The 23,494-nt window shown below is 37.8% G+C and overlaps 1 protein-coding gene across 1 annotated transcript in view; it reads left to right on the top strand.

Annotated features, from left to right (window-relative positions):
- Positions 1 to 5,743, top strand: part of Iqcm (IQ motif containing M) — a 353,128-nt gene extending 347,385 nt beyond the window's left edge. The window contains exon 12 of the mRNA XM_052728865.1: positions 5,640 to 5,743. Within this exon, the coding sequence (XP_052584825.1) occupies positions 5,640 to 5,743 (104 nt within the window). The remainder of the gene's footprint in view (positions 1 to 5,639) is intronic.
- The last annotated feature ends 17,751 nt before the right edge of the window (positions 5,744 to 23,494 follow it).

Here is a 23,494-nt window from a genome sequence, read left to right as displayed (position 1 = left end):
ATGCCCTTCCAAGTGGAAAGCTTACTTTTGTAAGTTATTTTTCCTTTGTCTTTTAAAACTTCCTTCTTGAGATGTACTTGTCTTTGTTCTGGAATTTTTCTGCTTGGAGGAAGTGCATGTGTGGATGTCACAGAATTATCTACCTCATTTCAAAGATGAATTAAGGTTCATTTAAGTAGCTATATGGTTTTCAGTTTTGCAAATTTAAAACCTCAAGATCAAAATATGTATTAGCTGCATCTAATTTGTCTTTGTTAAAATTGGTAAACGTCAGAAAGAAGGTGATTTCTATTCAGTCATCCTTTAGGAAGTCACTGTCATTCTATAAGTAGCAGAAGCTGGAACTGGAGGCAGTTAGAAATGGGAAACAAACTTTTAATATTTCACAATAATATGCACAGAACTACATGTGCACACATATCTGCAAATGAAAATACATATGCAGGAGCATGTATATGGTCTACTTGGAAGCAGTCTCAATAACCTTAGTAATTCTTATGGATTCTCAAGACATCTCATTTCACACATGCTAATGAATGCATCAGTCCAGAATGCAACATAGAACCCCAAGTTCTCTGTTTTCACCTACCTGACCCCTGTCTCCTGGATGTCATGAAGAAGCTTAGGGACCCTGGTGAGGGTGTTTTGCTGCCTCTGTTGCCACTTTCACCCGCCAAGGTCATGCTCCAGTGTAGCAGGAATCTTAAAAAATTCTTATTAATAAAATCAAACCCGGGGCCAGTTGTGGGGTGAAATGCTGGCTGGTCAGAGAGACAGAACAAGCCACAGCTAACCTCACCTGGCCAACTTCTCAGCTGGTCTTGCTTTCTCAGACTGGAAGCCTCTGGGTCCTCATATCCGAATGGCTCTCAGCTGAACTGTGCTGCTAGAAGCCTGAAAGCTTAACCAGGCTTCTAGTTTCTGGTCCTCACGCCTTATATACCTTTCTGCTTTCTACCACCACTCCCTGGGATTAAAGGCTTGCTTTCTGGGATTAAAGGCATGGTGTACCACCATGCCTGGCTGTTTCCAGTGTGGCCTTGAACTCACAGAGATCCAGAGGGATTTCTACCTCTGGAGTGCTAGGATTAAAGGTGTGGAGTGCCACCATTTTCTAGCCTTTGTATCTAGTGGCTGTTCTGTCTCTGACCCCAGATAAGTTTATTAGGGTACACAATTTTTGGGGGAATGCAATACCACCACACTCCAGTGACTCACATGGAGCAAAGTCAACCCAGTGAAGGAAGAAGCCCCTCTCCTGTCTTTGCACCACCGTCACCCTATCCAGGTTGTTGAGGTACTTGTCTTCTGTGACATCATGTGGGAGAATGAACTTTTTACCTCTTTCCATTTTCCCACTGAAGCCTTCTCACCATAAAGTAGTGCCCCCGATCTCCCTATGTGTGGGATGAGAAAAAAATGAATAAGAATGTAAAGAAACAATCTAAAATATGGAGACACCATCCAGAGTGCATAGAAGCCACAAATACTAAGTGCCGTCTTCACTATTCTCTTGCTGACTATATTTTTCCCCCCAAAGAGACTTCTTGGCATTTTGCAGTTATGTTCTTTGAGTATGCTCCATTGCTGCTCATGGCACCTGCTTCCCTGAAATCTGATGACATATACAGCTAAGTTAAGCCTGGACATTTGAGCCTTAACAAAACTAACATAATTAATTAATTAGATCTTTATTTATTGCCTCTGACCGTCTTCTAATTGGGAAGACCACATTAGGTACTACTTTCATTTGTTTTAGCTAAATCTCATGAAAACATGATTGTAGAATTTTACTTTCTGTTTGTCTTTGGTCTAGGAAACAAACCAAGATCTATAATGACTCCAGATAATGTCCCTTACCATGAGCTTTGAAAACTCAGACCCAATAGATTGTCCATGACCTACATATGTCAAGTATTTTGGAACACAAGCTCTGGGTTTTTTTTTTTCTTTCCAAGTCACTTGATAAAGATTTATAAAGTAGTAAAATGAAGTGCTCAATGCTGTAGAATAATATGTATCCTGGGATGGGTCAAGGAATTTTCATGATGAAGATAGAATTGTGAATGTCTAATTTGTAGATGGTTTAGGAAAAACAGAAGGCAGAGTAATTTTTAATCCTAGAGAAAAAAACATAATATAATATTTCTAAAAACACAACTTAAATGATAAACACTGAAATACTATTTATTCTATAATATTTTTACAACTTGACATCCTTTAACTTATTGAAGTATAAACAGAAAATCTAATTGCTGATTATTTCTTTTTTTTTTGTTGTTATTTTGTTTTTTGTTTTTTGTTTTTCGAGACAGGGTTTCTCTGTGTAGCTTTGCGCCTCTCCTGGAACTCACTTGGTAGCCCAGGCTGGCCTCGAACTCACAGAGATCCGCCTGGCTCTGCCTCCCGAGTGCTGGGATTAAAGGCGTGAGCCACCACCGCCTGGCTATTTCTTAATTATATACAATGGGAATGACTTTTTATATGTTCTACTCTAGAAACTTAAAATTATTCTCATTTTCATATAAATAATATTTTTGTTGAAAATATACATACAAAGAAAAATATAAAGCTAAATTCTTATCATACAAACTACTTTGGTATTAATATTTTACACTTTGCTATGTGTATGACTTTGTAAAACTGGTGCTGTATTATAGATACTGCCATGTAACCCTCTTCTTCTTTGCAAATTCAGGAACAAATCTGAGATTTCATGAAATAGGCCTCAATGACAAATTTCAGTGAGCTTGGTTGAAACTAATTTCTTCATTTCTTCTTCGAGGCAAACAGATTTTAAATTTGGGGTATTTCAGGGCCACACAAGTGACCTGGACTGGGACGTCAAGCCAGGGGTTAGCTGTAGTGATAGGGTCTGTCTGCTCAGAACGTAGGAAACAGGAAGCATTCTCCATTGCCACCTGGTCTTGAAGTTTTTCTTTCTTCCTCCATCTTGCTCAGCTTCCCTATCCCATTCCTTCTCCTCCCTTTTCATTTCAGACGATATACTCTTCTGAGGTGCCCCTCTAGGGTGGTCCCACAGGTGGGAAACTGTGCCCTCCTGTCCACGTTCCCCTCACATACAGTAATTCAGATACCCAGGGCTTAACAGAAAAACCTGGGCTAAAACCTGGCCTTACCCCTCAGACTCCTGCTGATGTTACTGATTTCACCCTGGCTTTGGCTGCACTCTTTCCCATCTGCCAACTTAGCAAGGGAGTTAAAATTCACTTAATATTTTATTCAGAATTTGACTGTTTTTTAATCAGAAAGATTATTTTGTGAATCTCTTCTGCTATATGACACAAATGAAGGTCAAGAATATTTACTTTGAAGATTAAAACTATGTCATGTGTATTTATACGGGGAAGTGGTGCTTTATTTAATTTAAATGTTTATGAACAGCACATTAACTGTCAGTGAAATTTCTTTTGAAAGCTCATAATATCATACTACAGACAATAATACTTAAACTGTATTTTGAATACTTGCTAAGCGTGAATTGTATCTTCTTTTTAATTAATAGATTCCATAGTCATCATTTTATTTATAGAAATATCAAGGGAAAGGTACAATGTTCTATATTCAAATGATGAGATACATGTTTGACATTGCATATTGTTAAAATATTCATAATAGGAAACATTTTATATTAAGATCACATCTAAAATACATGCTCAACTCATGTTCAGTGCACTAAATTAGGAGCCTGGTGAGTGTAGCTGTTTTCCTATGGCCACAGTGGGAGTGATCACTAAAATTTACTATTTTATAAATTTTTCTAAGGTGGTCTAACTTGTTTATTTCTAGAATAAATTTTATTATGCGTATTTAAGGCACATACAGCATAGTGTTGTGGGATACATGTAGATAGTAAAACGGTAACTATGGCAGAGCAAATTAATATACCCGTCACCTCATAGACATGCTCATTTTTCACTTACTTTTTGTTTTTGACAAAACAGCTAAAATCTACTCATTTGGCAGGAATCCCAAATGCAGTGCAATTTTATTAATTACTGCTCTCATGCTGCACATTATCTCCTCACAGTTCTTCATTGTTCATTTCTCCTGTTTGTAACCAGGGAGCTATACCCGCCTATTGCCCATGCCCAGACTCCTTGTGTCCAGACTCATTTCTATTTATATTTGAACTTAAGAAATTTCCGCATATAACTAAGATCATTTCATGGAGTTCAATGTCCTCCGGTTTCTATATTTCTTGTAGCATGGTGTGACAAATATCAGGATCTCCTTGTCAGAGGTTTAACATTCCATTGCATAGATTGGTCATCCGTCTGCTAGTTGGACACCTATGCTCATATCTTAGCCATTGTGAATAGTGCTGTAGTGAAAATGAAACTGGAGATATCTGTATAACATGGTCAGTTCAATCATTCATTGGCTATTTGCACAGAAGAGGGATTGCTGCATCATAGGACAGCTTTGTTTTTAATATCCTTAGGAATTACTGTTCTGTTTTGCAAAATGGCTGCAGCAATCCATATTCCTGCCATGAGTATTCAAATTGTCCCCTATCCACATCCTCACCAACGTTTTTCTCTTTTAGCATTTTTAGACGTTTTGGTCCTAGCTGCATCTATGTGCAGGAGCAATGATCTCAGAGCTTTGCTTCTCATCTCTGGTGGTCAGTGACACTGACCATCTTTCCACATATGTATGCTCCACTTGTCTTTTTTGAGAGTGACACTTGTTCAGATCCTTTGCTGTCATTGTTTAATTTCATTTTGCTTGTGTGAGACCTGAACTTTTGTCTACTGTCAGTGGAGCTGTACATGAACACAAGTCAAGTTGTTCATAGCCTGTATGCAACACAGAGTGTCCTCAAAACTAATGGATTTATGAAGGTTGGTTTTTTTTAACAATAACTATAGTACCTGAATAACAAGGCTGCGTAAGTCTATCTGTAGATTATTGCTATGTATAATGGTGACTTCAGTAAATATATGACTTTCATCTTTATTTCAGAATGTCACCTTACAGACAGACATGGACTAGATATGGGCACTGTATACAGTAGTGACTTACAATGATTAAATATTTGAATTAATATTATACTATCATTTTTAACATCTTTGTTCTTGTGATTGAGCAAATGTTACATCTAATTTATTTCAAGTATTCTATATATCAATGAAACTCAGTTCCTGACATCATTTCTTTCAACACATTTTTAAAAGATTTATTCTTATTTATGTTTATGTACGTATGTGTGACTGTATGCTACTATGTGAGGGCCCCTAGAGAGGCCAGAGGAGGGCAGTGGATCCCCAGGAGCTGGAGTTACCAGCCACTGTGAGTCACCTGACTTGGGTGCTGGGAAATGAACTTAGGTCCTCTGGAAGAGCAGCAGTGCTCTTAACCACTGACTCACCTCTCCAGCCCCTTCTCTCAACTCTTTGGTCCAACAGTGACTTTGGCCAACAAGTCAGTTGGCAAGATATAAAAAGTGACACAATAAAAATGAAGGAAAGATGTGCAGTTCAATTTTTTGGCATGCTTTAGCACAACCAAAATTCATTTGCTGTAATATACTAGGATTTTGGAAACCATCATGTATTTCCATTGTGTTAATTGATTGAATATTTATTAATGTAATCATATATTTTGTATTATAGTGAGTGGACATCCAATACTCAAGAGAGCTAATATCCAGACTGCTGGCAAGTTGGTGGCTAACTCCATAAGAGAAAGGAAAATGAGACAATTTTATAAATCATGAGAAGTGGAATAAAGTTTTCAACACAGTACTCCTTTAAATGGTTGAATTGCTCTCCTCAGAAATGCATATTAGTAATGACCACAGAATGATTTGCTATCAACAAGGATAAAAGACAAACATCTTTGCATATGCAAAATGGGACATTGACAAGTTAGTCCATTATTTATAAGTGTGTTTAGATGAGTACTCTTTGTCTTCTTAATTAAACATCTACTAATCATAATGAAGCTGTATAGTGTCACTTACTGCTTTCATTAGACTGAAATCTGTTTCTGCTCCACTGGTAGTAATTGTTATAAACTTTAAAATTCTCAGTTTCAAAATTCTCAGTTCTGATGGTTAAGATTTTTAATTCATCATTTTTTATTCTTTAAAAAATTCTGTCAGTGTACTATTTTGCTAAAATGAACCATTTCAAATAATTTATTTTTCAGAATGTATCTCATCACTTAAGTTTTTTGACTTGTTTCAGAAAAATGTGTCTAAATCATATACCATTAAATCATATACCATTTTTCCATACTCACTGTCTTACCCTGCCCTCATTGCTCATTCTAAAGCGAAGAGCTGACATCCAAGATGCTATATATCTGATATTCCTTACCCTTGTGCTGCAAGAATTTAAAGTGCAGTGGCCACAGCATCAGTTCCTTAAGAATCTTGAGTTTAGTTTTATCCATATGTCCATCCTTAGATTTATACTGAACTTAATGAAGGGGATTAGAGAAGCAGAGCAAGCACAGCTGTGGACAAGCAGAATCTACCTGCGGCACAGACATAGACGTAAGTGATCATGGGTGGCAGGCATTTGGGGCTTTCAACTTTCTTAACATTGACATATTACTTCTGTAATATCCTTTTCACTCTCATAATGTAGTTTACTGTAGGAATCCACATGGAAGTCATGGGAATGAACTATGAAAGTCTATGTCTCAGTAAACCAGAGCCAAGGTAGCCTTTAAGCCATGAGGAAGACTAACCAGAAAATTTTAGCTCTTACATCTGACAAGGAAGAAAATACTGGTTACAAGTTAAAGCATAGTTTATGTATGAAATTAAATTACATATTCTTCTAACAGTTGTAATGAAGTTCACTTTCATGTGAAAGATATTCATTATTTGTGTACTGAAAACAGGAACACACAATCAAACACAAGAGAAAAATGCAAATGTGACTTAAATCTCAGTATGGCAAGAGCCCATCAGACTGCTTCTGGCTATGGGGGTTCACAGATAACACGTTGGCTGCTATTCCAAAACATTAGGAGAAAGACAATGCAGTGATCATTAAAGGTTCTTATGGACCCGAAAAACAAGATCTTCTAATAAGCATTACATAATCTCTGTAGTAAATAAATGGCAATATGTATAGGAGGTAATTCATATAAAATCACATTAAAGGTACTTTACAAAAATAAAACAAAATTTAATTATGAATATAGTATGGGGGTAGAAAATAGAAATACTTTTAAAAAATGATTTCTATCGTCTCTGTCTCCTACTTTTGACTATCATTGGTTTTCAGCAAACTAAAGTAGCGTTTCTGAATGTTTTTTAGAAGTGTAGGCCTCCATTAAGTCCCCTGACAATATGTCTCTCCAGAACTGTGGAAGACAGTATAAGGTCAGGAAAAGAAGCCTTCACTTTTCAATAGTCAGATTCTATATAAAAATTGGCACTTAGTGCTCATCAAAGAAAAAGAAATATTGGATCTGCTCTAAATGTCCATTGTGTTTTGGAGCCAACTACCTGATGGAAGTCATCACTTATATGCAAATGAACTGTCAATGGCTTGCCACAGTTGGCAGTCACTGGACTGTGAAGGGTACGTCTTAATAAGAACTGAAGCTCTTCACATACTTTGATTTACTGGAAATAAAATGGAAAAGTCCTTTGAGACTACAAAGGACACTTGTTTCAGATAAAACGTCTAGACAGTAGCAATATATTTATGGCTTTTATTATAGCAGAACCGAAAATTAAAACGGAGTGGTGAGGAAGTCCCTGTGACCGTGCTAAATTCTAAAGCACTGCTCTGGCTAGAGTAATACGATCTTTAAAATAACTAATCCAGCTAAACAAGAGCCCTTTAAGGAACAGGGGTCAGACATGCAAGGTCAAGATTTGGTTTCTTACATCTTTTAAAATTGTTTACATCTTACTTTTTATAGTTTTTATATTTTTATATTATCTGAAAAAAACTGTATCTTTATTAATTAATTCAGCTATTAAAACAGTTGAACCTGAAACATGGATCACAACTCAAAAATTCCAGTGTAAGAGAATTATTCCTTTTCTTTCCAGCATCACTTACAAAGCACAGATACAAGTAGAATGCTTAATTCTCTGTAACTACTTACGTTATGTTGTTCATGGTAATACTATATCCATAAAGTGTTTTCACCTATAGTTCTCCCTAATTATAGAACATTTATAGATAGATCAATCTTTTATTGGTTCATTCATCATTCGAGACATGCTAATTTTTTTTTTTTTTATTAATTTATTTTGCAATACAATTCAGTTCTACATATCAGCCACGGATTCCCTTGTTCTCCCCGCTCCCGTCCCCCTCACCTTCCCCCCAACCCCCTCCCCATTCCCATCTCCTCCAGGGCAAAGCCTTCCCCACAGACTGAGGTCAACCTGGTAGACTCAGTCCAGGTAGGTCTAGTCCCCTCCTCCCAGGCCGAGCCAAACAATCCTGCATAGGCCCCAGGTTTCAAACAGCCAACTCATGCAATGAGCACAAGATCTGGTCCCACTGCCTGGGTGCCTCCCAAACAGATCAAGCCAATCAACTGTCTCATCCATTCAGAGGGCCTGATCCAGTGGGGACCCCTCAGCCATTGGTTCATAGTTCATGTGTTTCCATTCATTTGGCTATTTGTCCCTGTGCTTTATCCAACCTTGGTCTCAACAATTCTCGCTCATATAAACCCTCCTCATTCTCGCTAATTGGACTCCCAGAGATCCACCCGGGGCCTAGTCATGGATCTCTGCATCCAGATCCCTCAGTAGTTGGATGAGGTTTCTAGCACAACAATTAGGGTGTTTGGCCATCCCATCACCAGAGTAGGTCAGTTCAGGCTGTCTCTCGACCTCTGCCAGCAGTCTGTTGTGTGGGTATCTTTGTGGATTTCTGTGGGCCTCTCTAGCACTTTGCTTCTTCCTATTCTCATGTGGTTTTTATTTACCATGGTCTCCTATTCCTTGTTCTCCCTCTCTGTTGTTGATCCAGCTGGGATCTCCCGCTCCCCCAAGCTCTCTTTCCCTCAACCCTCGCCTTTCATTACCCCCACTCATGTCTAGGCTGTTCATGTAGATCTCATTCCATTTCTCTGTCATTGGGTGATCCCTGTACACACATCTGACAGAGGACTGATATCCAGAATATATAGGGAATTCAAGAAATTAGACATCAAAATGCCCAACAGTCCAATTAAGAAATGGGCTATAGAACTAAACAGAGAATTCTCAACAGAGGAAACTCAAATGGCCGAAAGACATTTAAGGAACTGCTCAACATCCCTAATCATCAGGGAAATGCAAATCAAAACAACTCTGAGATACCACCTTACGCCTGTCAGAATGGCTAAGATCAAAAACACTGAAGACACCTTATGCTGGAGAGGATGTGGAGCTAGGGGAACTCTCCTCCACTGCTGGTGGGAATGCAAGCTTGTACAACCACTTTGGAAATCAATATGGCGCTAATTTTTTTTAAAAATCCTAAACATCCTGCTGTTTCAGGCTCATTTCATCATCTAGTGTGAATTAGTACAAGCTTTGAGCTAAGCAGTCTTGCTGGGTTCAGGCCTGTCTCTCCTACAGTCATTCTTTAAAGCTATTACTGCAGTCTTCGTGTCCAGGCTTGAAACAATGGAAAGAATGTGGGAAAAACATACCTGTTTCCTATTCACTTCAACTGGAACTTGGGATATATCACACTTGCTAGCAGTTTACTGGAGAGAGAATTAACCAGTCATCGGGCTCCATCTGAATTCAAAGGCAGGAAGGGATGTCATCTGTCTTTGCTTCGAGGAAGCCCACTGTGCAGAATTCTGGATGCAAACAATAACAATGTAGACAAAGGATGTAGATACTGCATTCTCCCTTAGCCTAGAGAACAAGGAATATTACTAATGGTTACACTTGAGTTATTACTGTTCTTATCATTTAAAATATCATCATAAAATTATCCAAAGAATTGTCATTTCTAGATTCAACTTTTTTGGTTAATTTTCTTATACAAATCACCAAAATCTTGAAAACATCAATTTTAAAGGAAGTCACTTTTCTTTTTATTGCTTAGGTAGCTACTTGTAGAAATGACACCTTGCACACACAGCCTTGGTGCAGTGGGAAGGGGCTTGGACCTTCCTTCGCTCAGTGTGCTGGGCTCTGCCCACACCCCAGGGGATGTCTCAATTTGGGGGATGTGGGGATGCGGGGTGCCTTGGGAAAGAGGGCTAGGGGGTGGGAGGAAGGAGGAGGGGGAATCTGTGGATAGTATGTGGAGTGAGTAGAAAATTTCTTAATAAAGAAAAATGACAGAAAAAAAATTGAAGAACTTTGGTCTGTATTTTTATGTCTTACATTTTTATTATTCAATAAAATCATTACAAATAAACAATTTTAGCTATATTTTGATAAGAACTTTTCTTTTTAAATATAAAACTATAATGTTCCATTTTAGAAACTAATATTGGAAACTAATATTTCTAGAACAATGGAAAGGGAATTGTATATCTCCAGACTTTTCTGTATAAGTAACCAAAACCAGATTGATTGAAGGGTATTCTAATGGAAAGAGCACAAAGAAATTAAAATATTTCCCATAGCCAGAGAAAAAGAAATTTCAAATAATCAAAATTCAAATAGATTTATTAAATTTTTTTAACAAATTTGTTCTGGCTTTAACCTGATTCTTTCAAGCCTGCTGGCTCTTAATGACTTAGTTCCTTAAACTTCAAGTTAAATAAATACCATACTGGATTAAAAATAATAAAAAGAACTTGTTTCTAATGTTTTCTGAGGAGTCTCTGCACATTTTATTTGATTTCCACATTGTTAAACATGCATTTTAAGAATAGTAAAATAGTATCAACAAGCCGCAGACTATTGAGACTAAAATCTATTATGGAGATTAGCTATGTGTTGACAGAAAGTGAGGAAGGTGCTTGTACTCCTGTTACCCCCATGGACACATCACATCTAAGTGATCCTGAGGTTGATAGTTGTGCTGTGGCTTTTTGATTGAGATTCCTGGTATTTCTAAGGCAATTCTGGGATGTTGTTCTGGTACTTTATTTATTTTGAAACAATTTTTTTCGTCTGACATTTGACTCAAATATGCCTTTTGTATCAATAGAGGTAGTGTCTTAGTTAGAATTTCTATTACTGTGAAGAGAAACCATGACCACGTCAGCTCTTGTAAAGGAAAACATTTAGTTTGGGGCTGGTTTACAGTTCAGAGATTTAGACCATTATCATCATGGCAGGAAACATGGTGGCATGCAGGCGGACATGGTGCTGGAGAGGTAGCTGGGAGTTCTGCATCTGGGTTGGCAGATGAGCCAATGAGAGAGAGAGAGAGAGAGAGAGAGAGAGAGAGAGAGAGAGAGAGAGAGAGAGAGAGAGCGCAACACTGGGCATGGCTTGAGCATTTGAAACCTCAAAGCAGACCCCCAATAACACACTTCCACCAATGAGGCCACACCTAGTCCAACAAGGCCGCCACACCTCCTAATAGTGTCACTTCCTATGAGCCTCTGGGGGCCATTTTCATTAAAACAACCACAGGTAGCATTACCTTATCTTCTTCAACTGGGAATCCTGGTCTGTATTACTTCTTTTTTACCCTTCTTTATCCCCCCCCCACACACTTAAATCTCTCCATGTTTACTAAGTAATTCTAGTCAGCAAAGACTCTACCTATTAACACACAAAAAATCTACAAGTTAAGTTGTATTTTTCAAACAATGCTCTTGATGTGTACTGTAGGTATGAATGTCAGCTGTGAGATGTCCTGATATATCACACTGTCTCATAGTTCTAGTTCCATTTTCCTCTTGCTTGCAGTTTTGTCTTATTTGAAAGCTTATTTGATGTTCTGAGTAGTAGTCCAGTAAGTAAGTCTCTGCAGAGGAGAAGGTGAAAGTATCAGAAAAGTAATTATTTTTTATAGATGATTGATAAGCATTTGAAACTATGAAAACCTGACAGTTGTTCATAATCCACAAAAAAATGAGAGGATGCAATAGGAAGAGGTCTATCAATTGAATTTCTCTGCATTTTGACAACATTTGTATTAAAGGCTAAAAGATTGTACATTGTATACAATTTCAATGATAATACAGTGGTTAGTCTGGAAGTTAAATCTCTTGAAGAGTTAGATGACAAATGAACATGTATTGGGATTTTATAACAAATGAAATATGATTATAAGGAAAACAGATTGCCTTATACATATGTAGCGTCTGAGAACTTTCATCATAAATCAAGTTGCTTGGTTACAATGCAAAGTTGTCTGAAAAAACGTGTTTGGATCATTACTGGTGGCTAAAATTCTTAAATTGGTGATTTGATAAAAGTATGCCTATGTATGGACTTCATTCTTTTATAATAAAGCAACAGTAAAGCCTATGAAAACATAAACTTGAGTATTCTGTAGAAACAAATACTAACACGGCTGTCATCTATCAACTCCAAGACTCATCATACAAGCAGGTGCTGAGGCTGAGAAGGGAAAGAAATCAGCCGCAGTTTAGTGCCAGACCTGAGATTTGGCAATAGAACTTCAGGTACCAATTCAGCCTTCATTGTCTTCTGATACATCCTTTCCATGGAAGGATTCCAACACATCCTCAAGTAACCACTCAGAGTCTGGGGTTCCAGGAAAGACTCCCGATTTCCTTCATGATCGTCCTTCCCACATGAAAAGATCTTTCTGCCATTTTCTTTCCCTCCTTTGCCTTAGATTTGTCAGTTTGCTCAGCTAAATGGGTTCAAGTTGCCAATGGACCCTAGCGCTTCTTTCAAGGCTTGCTGTGTCATTGTGAGTAACGCCAGGAGCTTCAGACATTGCCAGTCCAATTGATAAGTATCCTGATAACCTGCATGTTACAGATTGATTGGTAGAGTCACAAACACAAAAATATAAGCTTCATTTTGTGCATCTCCTATGACTTTTGTTAGGTGACCCTTTTCGCATGCATCTGAGGGTAAGCCAGCAACTAATTGTATATTATGATGAGGTTTATATAAGAAAATATTGTCTAACCTTGTATTCTAGCATAGCTGAAACAAAATTATATAAATAATTGCAAAGGCATATGTGTATATATGTGTGTGTATGTATGTGAAATAATTTCATATATACATTTGATATTTTGGGATAACACAAACCAATGAAATACACAGTCCTTTATCCATCCAACATCCTTCACAGTCTCTATTCATCACTTTTCTACATGTAGGTCAACTTTTTACAGCTTACATGCATGGGAGAGAATATGTTTGCCAGGTTTTTGTTTGTTTGTTTGTTTGTTTTTAGTTTGACCTTCTTTACATAGCATGAAATCTTTGAGTCCCATCTGATTTGCTACAGTTGACAAGATTTTATTCTCCTTTGTGATTGATTAATGCTCCATTGCTTATATGCATTACATTAACTGTCCAGTCATCTCCTGATAATGATTCCATTTCTTAACTTCAATAAATGTGGACTTCTTTTGACTATGCTGGTTCTGTTTCCTTTTCTTGCATGTCTAGAAGCGTGCTATCAAGGTCTATATTTGTTTTTAGGGTAGTTTCATTGTTGTTAGTGGTGTAGGAGGAGCTACTATGATGTTCTCCATATGGCTGTCTTAACTTACATTCCCACTCAGAACTCACTGGGAAAAGAAGGTTTCTGAGAGGAAAGACTATAATACACACATGTCTAACACACGATTTTGTGGGGGTGCTTCTTAATAGAGAAATTTAAACCAGATTGATTGAGAAAGCAGAGTAGGCTAACATGGGTTTTATCAGAATTGAAAAACTTTCATTTTTGATCCTGTAGTAAACACTGGAAATTTATAAATGGTAGCAGGACACAAGCAGCAAGCTCAAATGATGTTTTATCTAAATTGAAACTATCACAGGAGTAAAAGAACTAAAATTCAGAGTTTGTTGTACTGGTGGGCCTCCAATAATCTATAATATTTTAAAAGATTATAATCTATAAACATTTGAAAAATAATATATTTATTGGATGTATAATACTATTTAAAATATTTTATTGGTATTTCAACATTAAACATAATGAAAGCCAAAATATTATTACAGTGTTGTAGAAGGAGGAAGAATTTTGTTTTTCTCATCTATTGCCAGGGACATAGCTGACAAGAGACAGATCAACAAGGTATATATGCATTTAATGTATATATTTAAGAAATAACACATTGATTACAGTAGAGCCCCAGCAATGGAGAAACCTCTGTGTCCAGGGACCCTGTATTTTATGCTAAGCTGATGAAATAAGTGGATAGTTGTAGACAAACATGATTGTACAAATGGGTGGAGCTTACTGACAGTGGCTGGGGGAACACAGTAAGGGTCCTCTGTCCAGGGTCTTCTCAAGTTCTCTGGGTAGCATTTCTTCTCCCTGGGTATGTGAAAAGGCTCCTCAAGAATGAAGGCCTTATGACCCCATTTCAAGAGAGCACATTGAAGGTTTGACCTTCTTGCTCTTGTAGATTTCTTACTTGCCAGAGTATCATATTTTGGGGCATCATGTTCTGAACCTGGGCAGAATAAATATACACTTTAAAATCATATGCTTTAACAAATTGCTAAGATATACCTATAGGTGTTGAGTATAATAGATTGAACTCAGGACTTTGTACATGTGAGGCAAGCAGGCAAGAATACACACCATTGTGTATTCTCTAATTATGGCTTTTTAAGAAAAGTTACATTAATTTTTCAATTGAGAATTTCATATAGAAGCACTGTGTCTACATCACTCCTTCCTTTTTCCCAACTTTTCTCAAGCCCCCAGATTCATGGTCTCATATTTGATTGTTATTGTTATTTATACACACATACACAAGTGCACGTATGTGCATGTGCATGTGTATGTGAGTATGTGTGTTTGCATACATGTATATACAACCTACTAAGCCCATTTAGCATGGTTCATATGGCTGTGTGTCCAGGGCTAACTGCTTCTCCCTCTCTCAGAATCCACTCACCGCCTGTAGCTCTTCATCTAAGGGTGGAGCCTTGTGCGATTTCCTTTGTCCACTGTCAGCTGGGTTGTATAGTGAGTAACACTTACATTTTTGATATTTCCCCAAAAGATTATTTTTCCATAAATTTGCTCATGTTTTTCTAATTTGCACTTTGTTTAATATATTTAAAATAGTGATACTTATAACTAGACTTAAAATGTATAACATTGTTGTAAATTGAAAAAAATACTCTGTGTGTGTGCAAAAAATGCTGGTGAACTCAGAATAAATTCTGTCAAGTAAACATTTTTCATTGCAAATTATTTTGCATATGGTTATATGTAAGTGCTTTAACTTAAATAGTTTCGGGTTTTAATTTAACCTCCATTTATAGCCGATTCTTAAAGAAATAGAAATTTATTACTTATCATTTCTTTGTTTAGAAGTAGGGGTGGGGTGGCGCAAAGGAAAACTTGTAAGATTTGGTTCTCTCCTCCTATTATGTAGGTCCCAGGAATCAAACTCAGGTCGCCAGGTGTGGTGGCAAATGCCTTTACACACAGAGCCATTGTGCTGGGCCTTGTTTAACAGTATGTTAAATATAGCTGCTATAGTTGGAATGAGTCCCCAGGGCCACATATAGGGAGGTTCTCTGGACCCTTAGGGGGTGGGAGCTAGTAGGAGATGTGTAAGCCTACTACAAATGGGCCCTTGCTCTAGCCTTCTGGCTCAGGTGAGTGGTTGATTATACCACGTGGTCCTCCCATGTTTTGTCACCATTCCAATGAGGCCCAAAGCAGTAAGAATCCCTGATCTTGGACTTCAACCTTCCAAACTCAGCCAAAGCAGACTTTCCTTTTTATAAATTAATTGTCTCAGGCATTTCAATATAGTGATGGATATCCAGCCAGTATAAAATATATCTCGCTAAGTATTGGAAAGCTAATCACAGTGTTGCTACCAGGCAGTATACTCCAAAGCAAGATGATGGAACTTCAGAATTATAATCTTGCATGATACATAGAGCTGGACTTGGGTCTTCAGTCTTTGTGGTAAGCACCATTATTTGCTGCTATCTTGCCAGTCCTAAAGACATCTTGTCAATTGTATCTTTGGACTTGGCCTTCTATTAGAAATTTTATTATTGCTTTTATTGATTTAAATTAGTCTTTATTTTAACTGAATGTGGATGCTGTTTATAGACTTCAAAGATGCTAAATAGAGTCCCTTCACAATTTAAAGGGATATTTTTATGGTTTGTGGATGAAATATTCTGAAAGGCTTGGTTCATAGCAGTAGAGTTTATCATTGAGAGGTGACTGTATTGTTATTAGTCAGTGGACTAATCTATTGCTATATTTTTGATTTGAGGGCATTATGGGAATTGAAGCACAATGGTTAGGGCTCTAACTGGAGGAAGGTCACTGATAATGTAGCTCTGATGGGTTTTATCCCGGGAAACTTCCTGTGTCTTCCTCTGCTTCCTGGCTTCCATGATGTGAGCAGCTCTACTCCACCATGTTTTCTCTGCTGTGAGGTTTTGCCTTGTCTTGGGTCCAGAACAGTGTAGCCAGCCAGCCATTGGAATACATCACTGGAAACTAGGAACCAAAATAAATTTTGCCTCCTTTTAAGAAGTTTATATCAGATATGTTGTCATAGCTTCAAAAGGCAAGACTAACAGTTACCAAGCACAGCATGGTTTGCTAATTCTTCAGCTACTCTAAATGAATAGAGGCTTACACAGAGAGATGAATGCACTGCAGGGCATGAGGCTAAGTTTCTCATTTCCTGAGAAGTTAGAAATACACAAAGCGGGAGTACAGAAATGAAGTCTCATAATAGTACATAATTTTAACCCAAAGGGGTACAATCCTCATAAGTCTATAATGATACAAATAATTCAATAACAGATGCAAAGAGGGGCACAACAATGTTACAAAATAGGTATTAATTATGAACCACTATGTAAGAACATTCAGACTATACATTACTACTGCCTACTCAGTCCTCACTCCCCATGCATTTTCAACTATAGCTTTCCTATTGATCCCAGAAATTTCATCAATTCTAGGGGCTCTGTGCATCTCACTAACAAAGGCTGCATGTCCCAGCAGAGACAGCAGCATCAGATATATCCCTCCCTGCACCTGGCCAGAAGCCAGCAGAAGTCTGCTCTCCTTGTTGCAGTTGTTGGCATGCATTTCATTAAATTAGTGAATGATCTTCATGCCAACCTCAAAAGGTAGGTGTCACCTTGCATTCCATAAGAAGTGCTGTGAAAACAGAGATGGACAATTAACCTTTAACCTGTTAACCTTTTATGCTGAGTGAAACTCTTCATTGAGCAGACATCCTACACTGGTACATAAAACATGGTAAAAGCTGGAAGGACGTAGTGGATGGCTACTGTCTAAATCTGGCTTATTTTCAATTCAGCTATGAAAATTAATACTTTGGTAAGTGGTGAGAAATCTGGGGTAGATACTGACCATATTGGTAGCTGGGACAATTGGTTTAAGCCAGAAATGCTCCAAGCACACCAGAATGCATTATCACCTCGCTAGGAATTGGAGGCTGAGTCAGTTCCCCAGATGAATTTCTTGTCCTTTTGAAAATGTTAATTCCTTTAGCAAGCAACATACCTTTTTGAATTTGTCATAGTCATTGCCTGACTTTATTTCTTTATAAAGGGATTTTATTGAGAAATATCTTTGTATTATTCTTCTATACAAATAGAGGAAATGTCATCATTTTATATTTTTGAGGCTAGATGAATAAAAGAGACTTTAATTACTGTCAGTTGCTAACAAATCAATAATTCCCCTTCCCAGCTAAGATTTGGATTGTTGTTTCCATCTAGTTCCATGGTTAGTCATATGCTATTCTTCATAGGTTTTAGATAAAACTAAGTTCTCAAATGAGGCTCAGTCCTCAACCATTCACTTCTTTCTGAGATCATCCACTCAGCAAACCCTTCCTTCCTTCCTTCCTCCCTTCCTTCCTTAAGTATTCCCAGAATAACACAACCCCAGTCTTAATCAAAATCCTCTCATAGGACCAGCAAGATGGCTCCCTGGGTAAAGTGCTTACTGTACATGCCTGTCCACCTGAGGTCAACCCTTGGAACCTATGTAAAGGTTGACAAAGAGTCCCTACTCCACAATGTTGTCTTTTGACCACCACAAGTGCATCATGGCACACTCATCATATACATAGTAATAAAGATAAAAAAAAAATTTTATATATACTTTCTTCTTACTGAGGTTGCCCACCATACTCTGACATTCGTTTCTCTTGCTGACTTGAGTATATCACTTTACAATTGACTATAATTCTATCTGACAACTTGAGTTTTGAGCAATGGTACAGGCATTCTAAGACTTTATTTAGGTTGTTGCAGGCAGAATTATGTTCCTCCCTAACATGTTGAAGTCCTATTTGGAAAGAGGGTCATTACAGATGGAATTAGTTAAGATGGTATCCCTTATTCTAACATGACAAGTGTGTTCATAAGAAGACCGTGTCTTCTGCACAGGTACAAGACAAATCTCATGCTAAGATGGAAACATATTAAAGGGTCAATCAACAAGCTCAGAAATAATTGGTGCTATCAGAAGCTGGAAGAAATGAGGAAGGAGGCAGTGGCCCTCAACATACCTTGATTTCAGACTCTACCTTTCCAGGTCTATGAGATAATAAACTGCTATTTAAAGCATCCAGTTTCTGCTGTTGTGCTAGCTCACTAAGGCATCCATAGCAAGTAGACAGAGGCCTTTCCTGTTTTATAGCTTCTTCTCCTTGTAATTATTTGCATTCAGATAGAGCCTAAGGTCTTGCACATTCTGGACAAGCACTCTACCGCTAGTTGTACCCAGAAGCCATTCTAATTTCTGTTGCTATAGCAATAATTAGCATTTTCTGTTTTGTTTGGTTATTTTTACTTTATTGATTTAGCACATTAAGCATACATACTGCTTTTGATGTGATATATTGACTTTGTCCCTTGTTACCTTATTGAGCTTTATCTGAGATTTGATTGTTTGAAGATGATTATACATAACTTTATATATACAAATGGTGTCTTTCTTCTGTATCAATTATTAGGCATTCACTTAATTTTTTAATGCTTGCTTGTGCAAGAACTTCAGTAGCATGATGAATACTGAGTGTTGAGTGATAGTGGGTAGCACTGTTTTATTCCTGAGGGATTGAAATGTTTCCTGTTTCATTGTACAAATATATATTTTTCTTTGATAAAGCTTCATTTTTCATTTTGTGAACTGCATGAGAGCATTTCTAGTGGTGGGCCATTTGTCAGTTTTGTGATGAATCCTCATCAAGACTGAAGCATTAGATTTACAAAAATTGGGTTCAGAAGATCGGTGATGCAGTCCGATGGTAGACACTTTGCTTGCTGCTTGTTTCCCAGCTCTGAAGTAAAGGAGAGCACCCATGCTTGTGCAGGCAATCCTGTTTAAACACAGTGGTAAACACGGAGGGAGAAAGGAGAGGAGGGTGGAAAGGGGAAGGGGAAGAAGAAGAGATGCAGTGTGAGGAGAAAGTATGACAAGACAGGATAATAGGGGGAGAAGGGAGGAGAGGGATCTGTGGCTGGCATATAAAATGAACAAAAAATTTCTTAATAAAAAAGATTAAGTCGGTGCTTACCATAACCACTTTCTATAAGATAGAGCATAGGTTGATAGGCCACTCAAATAACCGGTCCTTATGTACCTCTCTCTCTGTTTTATCTAGTTTCAAATCTGGACTAACGGTGTTAGCAAAATATCAATGATCTTTGATCAATCACAGACCTTGTATTTCGCCTACAGAGATGCTTAGTCCTAAACTGAGCTACTGAACTGTGCTTTTTCTGCGACATACAGACTGCAGCTTTATCCAGTTTCAGCTGGAACTCCAAGTATTCCATTTGCCTATTAGGACTTCATACTCTTCCTTGAACTTTGTACCCCTCAGGAGTCACCAGGGACCTCCGTTTTAAAGGCAGGAGGCATACAGCTCCAGCTTGTGATTTCTGGATTCTTGTTCTATTTGTGGTCCGTAAGACTTTTTTTTTTAGTTTAAGAGCACCTATTTTTATTAATTTTATATCTATATAATCATTATTATCCACATGTAAATAAATATTCTGTAATTTCCTTGTGCTTCAACCAAAGTGCAAAGTGTACCATGTGAAGTCACAGAACCATGTGGACCTCAACACGTTTTTCCTTGAAAGCTTAGGATTTGCTTTTAGGGCTGAACATAAAGGATCTAAACATTTCATTCTCTAAATCTATTTGTAGAAAAAGACAGCTTAAAAGTAATACTAAAACTTCTTTTACTTTGTTTCAGATATCTATAATAAAAGATGAAACTCCAGCAAATAAGAATTTGAAAAATAAGCTTTTAAGTTCTTAGAAATTTTCAATAAAATCTGTGCTGGCAAGACAATAATACCTTGTACCTTTCAGATGCCTGTCAGCAAAGCCAAGACAGTAAGTATTGGTAGGGATTTGGAGAAAAGTGAATACCAGAGTATCATGACTGTTAATAGTGTAGCTCTTACAGAAAACAGCATACAGCTGCCTTGAAGACTGACAGATCCTCACACTGGGTATGTATTGAAAGGAAGTGAAATGAAATCATCATCTCAAGAAGTTACCCACACTCCTGTGTTCATTCCAGCATTGTTCAATAGGCACTGATGGATACAAGTGGGTGAACAACTTGTAATGCATGCACACACATACACATACTTGTCACATATCATTATGGAAAATATTCAGTCATGAAAGAGGAAATTCTGTCACCATCAGGGTGGATTAGCATGGAGGACATGTACTAGGTGAAAGATGCTGAACACAGACAAATACTACATAGCCTTGCTTAGACATGGAATCATAAAAGCTGATCAGAAACAGAAAGAGAAAAGTAGTGATCTGCAGTGGGAGGTAATGTGTGCACACTTGAATTTGTTAAGAAGGTAGGTCTTTAATATTTTCAACACACATGGTAACCATACAACGTGATGAATATGTTAGCTAGAACATGGTGGTTATTTGTGTGTGTGTGTGTGTGTGTGTGCATGATGTTACTATCATAGGGGACTGGGTAACATTTCTATTGAATGATGTTACACTACAAATTTGTAGAACTATATGTTCTGCAAACATAATTATCTAAAAATTAAAAATAAATTTCGGAAAAATTTTTCTTTGTTAATGACATACATCATTGCTCCCAGAAAGGGAAAGAGATGTTCAACATTTAAAAAGGCTGTTAAAAGTATGTGTTAAGTAATCACTATCAAGTCCTGGCAGGTTGGAGTCTCGGTTCTCAAAGTCTCTTTGTGAACATATCCTTTTGATACGAATGAAGAACCTATCCAAGACTTAACCAGAAGAGAGATTGGGGCATTCCTGACTGTGCAAAAGCATTTCCTCTAGCAATGAGCTTTGCCATATGGGAAACATGATTCTCCATGTAGTACAAGCTAATATTGGAAATAAGATTTAGGATCCATCTAGCTAAAATACTCTTTCATGGTAGCTCATCCTCCTGCCTCCATTACCATTACCTGCTTTGTCCGACACTTTTCCTCTTGGTTTCTCAAACTACTGAGAACATACGTATCCTCCCTCAGGAAGCAGAACTTGTTCCCTGGCAAATTCAGAGTACTGTGAAAACCAAACAAAAGTAAAATCCACAGAGAATCATGGGACCAAAAGTCTCAATTTGCTTTAATCATACTTTTGATTCTTTTTAGATCTTTTAGCAGATGGACTTGGGTTTATTTGGGGGATCATTGAAATCCCAAAAAGATGGGTGCCATTGGGATAGAGTTATCCACAGGGACATAGCTTAGAGTAAAACAAATGTCTTACTTCCTAGGAACTGAAAATGTCAACAGGATAAGCTTAAAAATCAATCTGCTCTTTCACAGAAAGGATCAGAGAAAGTGTAAAGCGATCACAGATGCTCAGTTTTCAGAGCAGACATGGTGTGGTACAAAAGAAAAAAGCACACTCCTACCAGCCACTAACATTCCTTCTTGCCTTAGGCTGGGGAAGCAGCTATATTTTTTTCAGTAGAAGACTAAGGCATATTCCTCAAGGTAAAATGGAGACTTATTTTGGGGAGAGATAAAAAAAAAATACCACACTATTAATAGGAGCAATATCAAACATGCATGGAGGGCTTGCCATATCTGAAAGTGAGCCAAGTGACTGGCAAAACTTCACCTTATTTGATCCTCACAGTACTCTGTGGGTGCTGGAGAGAGACAGAGATGGTGAGGCACTGAGAAGGGTGCTGGAAAAGAAAACAATAGCAAGACATGTTGAGAAGTTGCCATGTTATCAAGCGCATGCTATCCCCTTCTCATAGATATACTATGGGTGATTTGGAAGGCTAGTAAATGTGAGTATGAAGGTTAAATATCTGTTGTTATATGTGGTTTTCTGAGTAACCATGTTGCCTTAGCCCAGGGTTTCTTACCTTTAGTCCTGGTGACATTTTTGGTCAGATAAATTCTGTGGTTGACATCCCGAAATGTCTCCAGACTTTGCTAGGGAGTATAACAAGTCACTCCCACTGAATTTGCTAGAATTAACCCCTTTCAGCAACTAGCATAAATAGGTTAAAATTAAGCATGTATGGCTTATTGTATGCAACAACTTGGTTGATTTAGAATGTGAAGCGGATGCCACTCTTACGAAACAGGAATTACCATGCACTTCTTGTTACTACATTCAAGAAAGCAACTTTGCATCAAGAATATTTCTCTAAGTCTATTGGAGCTCTCTCTCTCTCTCTCTCTCTCTCTCTCTCTCTCTCTCTCTCTCTCTCTCTCTCTCACACACACACACACACACACACACACACACACACATGCCCACAAATTCACCAACATCAACACATCCGGACTATATACTCAGTATATAAGAGCAAGTAAAGCTATGTAGCAGAAGAAGAGTTTATGAGGCTATAGTACTTTTAATAGTCAAAGTGAAATCTAAATGGATCAGAGCATAGTTGGACAAAAACATTTTAAAGACCAAAAGAGTCCCAAGCCACCAAGATGAAAATGTTGCTTGGCTGAATATACAGGTTATTTGTTATGATCTGACTGAGCATTTGTATGTTTGAATACTTGTTTCCCGAGATGATAAGATGGTTTAGGGGTTGTAGAGCTCTCAGGTCATGAGTCTAGTTGGTGGAAGTTGGTCATAAGGTAGTGCTTCATGGTGATATCCACTTCTAGGTCAAGCCAGAGTTCTCTACTAGCCCATGTCATGTGAAGACACCTAGATAGTACATCCCTAGCACCACAGGAACACTCTCATCACCATGCCTTCCTTGTCATAACAATTGAAGGATCTCTGAAACCCTGAGCCAAACTGCAACTGTCCTCCATGGAATTGCTTCCGTCAGATACTTTATCACATAGGTTATATGACAAGTAACTATCTAGAGGAGTGACATGCCACAACCTTCAGAGTAGTGTGGGAATTTGTGCACCACG

Source organism: Peromyscus californicus, unplaced genomic scaffold, assembly GCF_007827085.1.
Source record: "Peromyscus californicus insignis strain IS unplaced genomic scaffold, ASM782708v3 Scaffold_8__1_contigs__length_139910024, whole genome shotgun sequence".
Taxonomy (NCBI): Eukaryota; Metazoa; Chordata; class Mammalia; order Rodentia; family Cricetidae; genus Peromyscus; species Peromyscus californicus.
The sequence above is the reverse complement of the archived record's forward strand: the minus strand, read 5'-3'. Positions and strand labels throughout refer to the sequence as shown.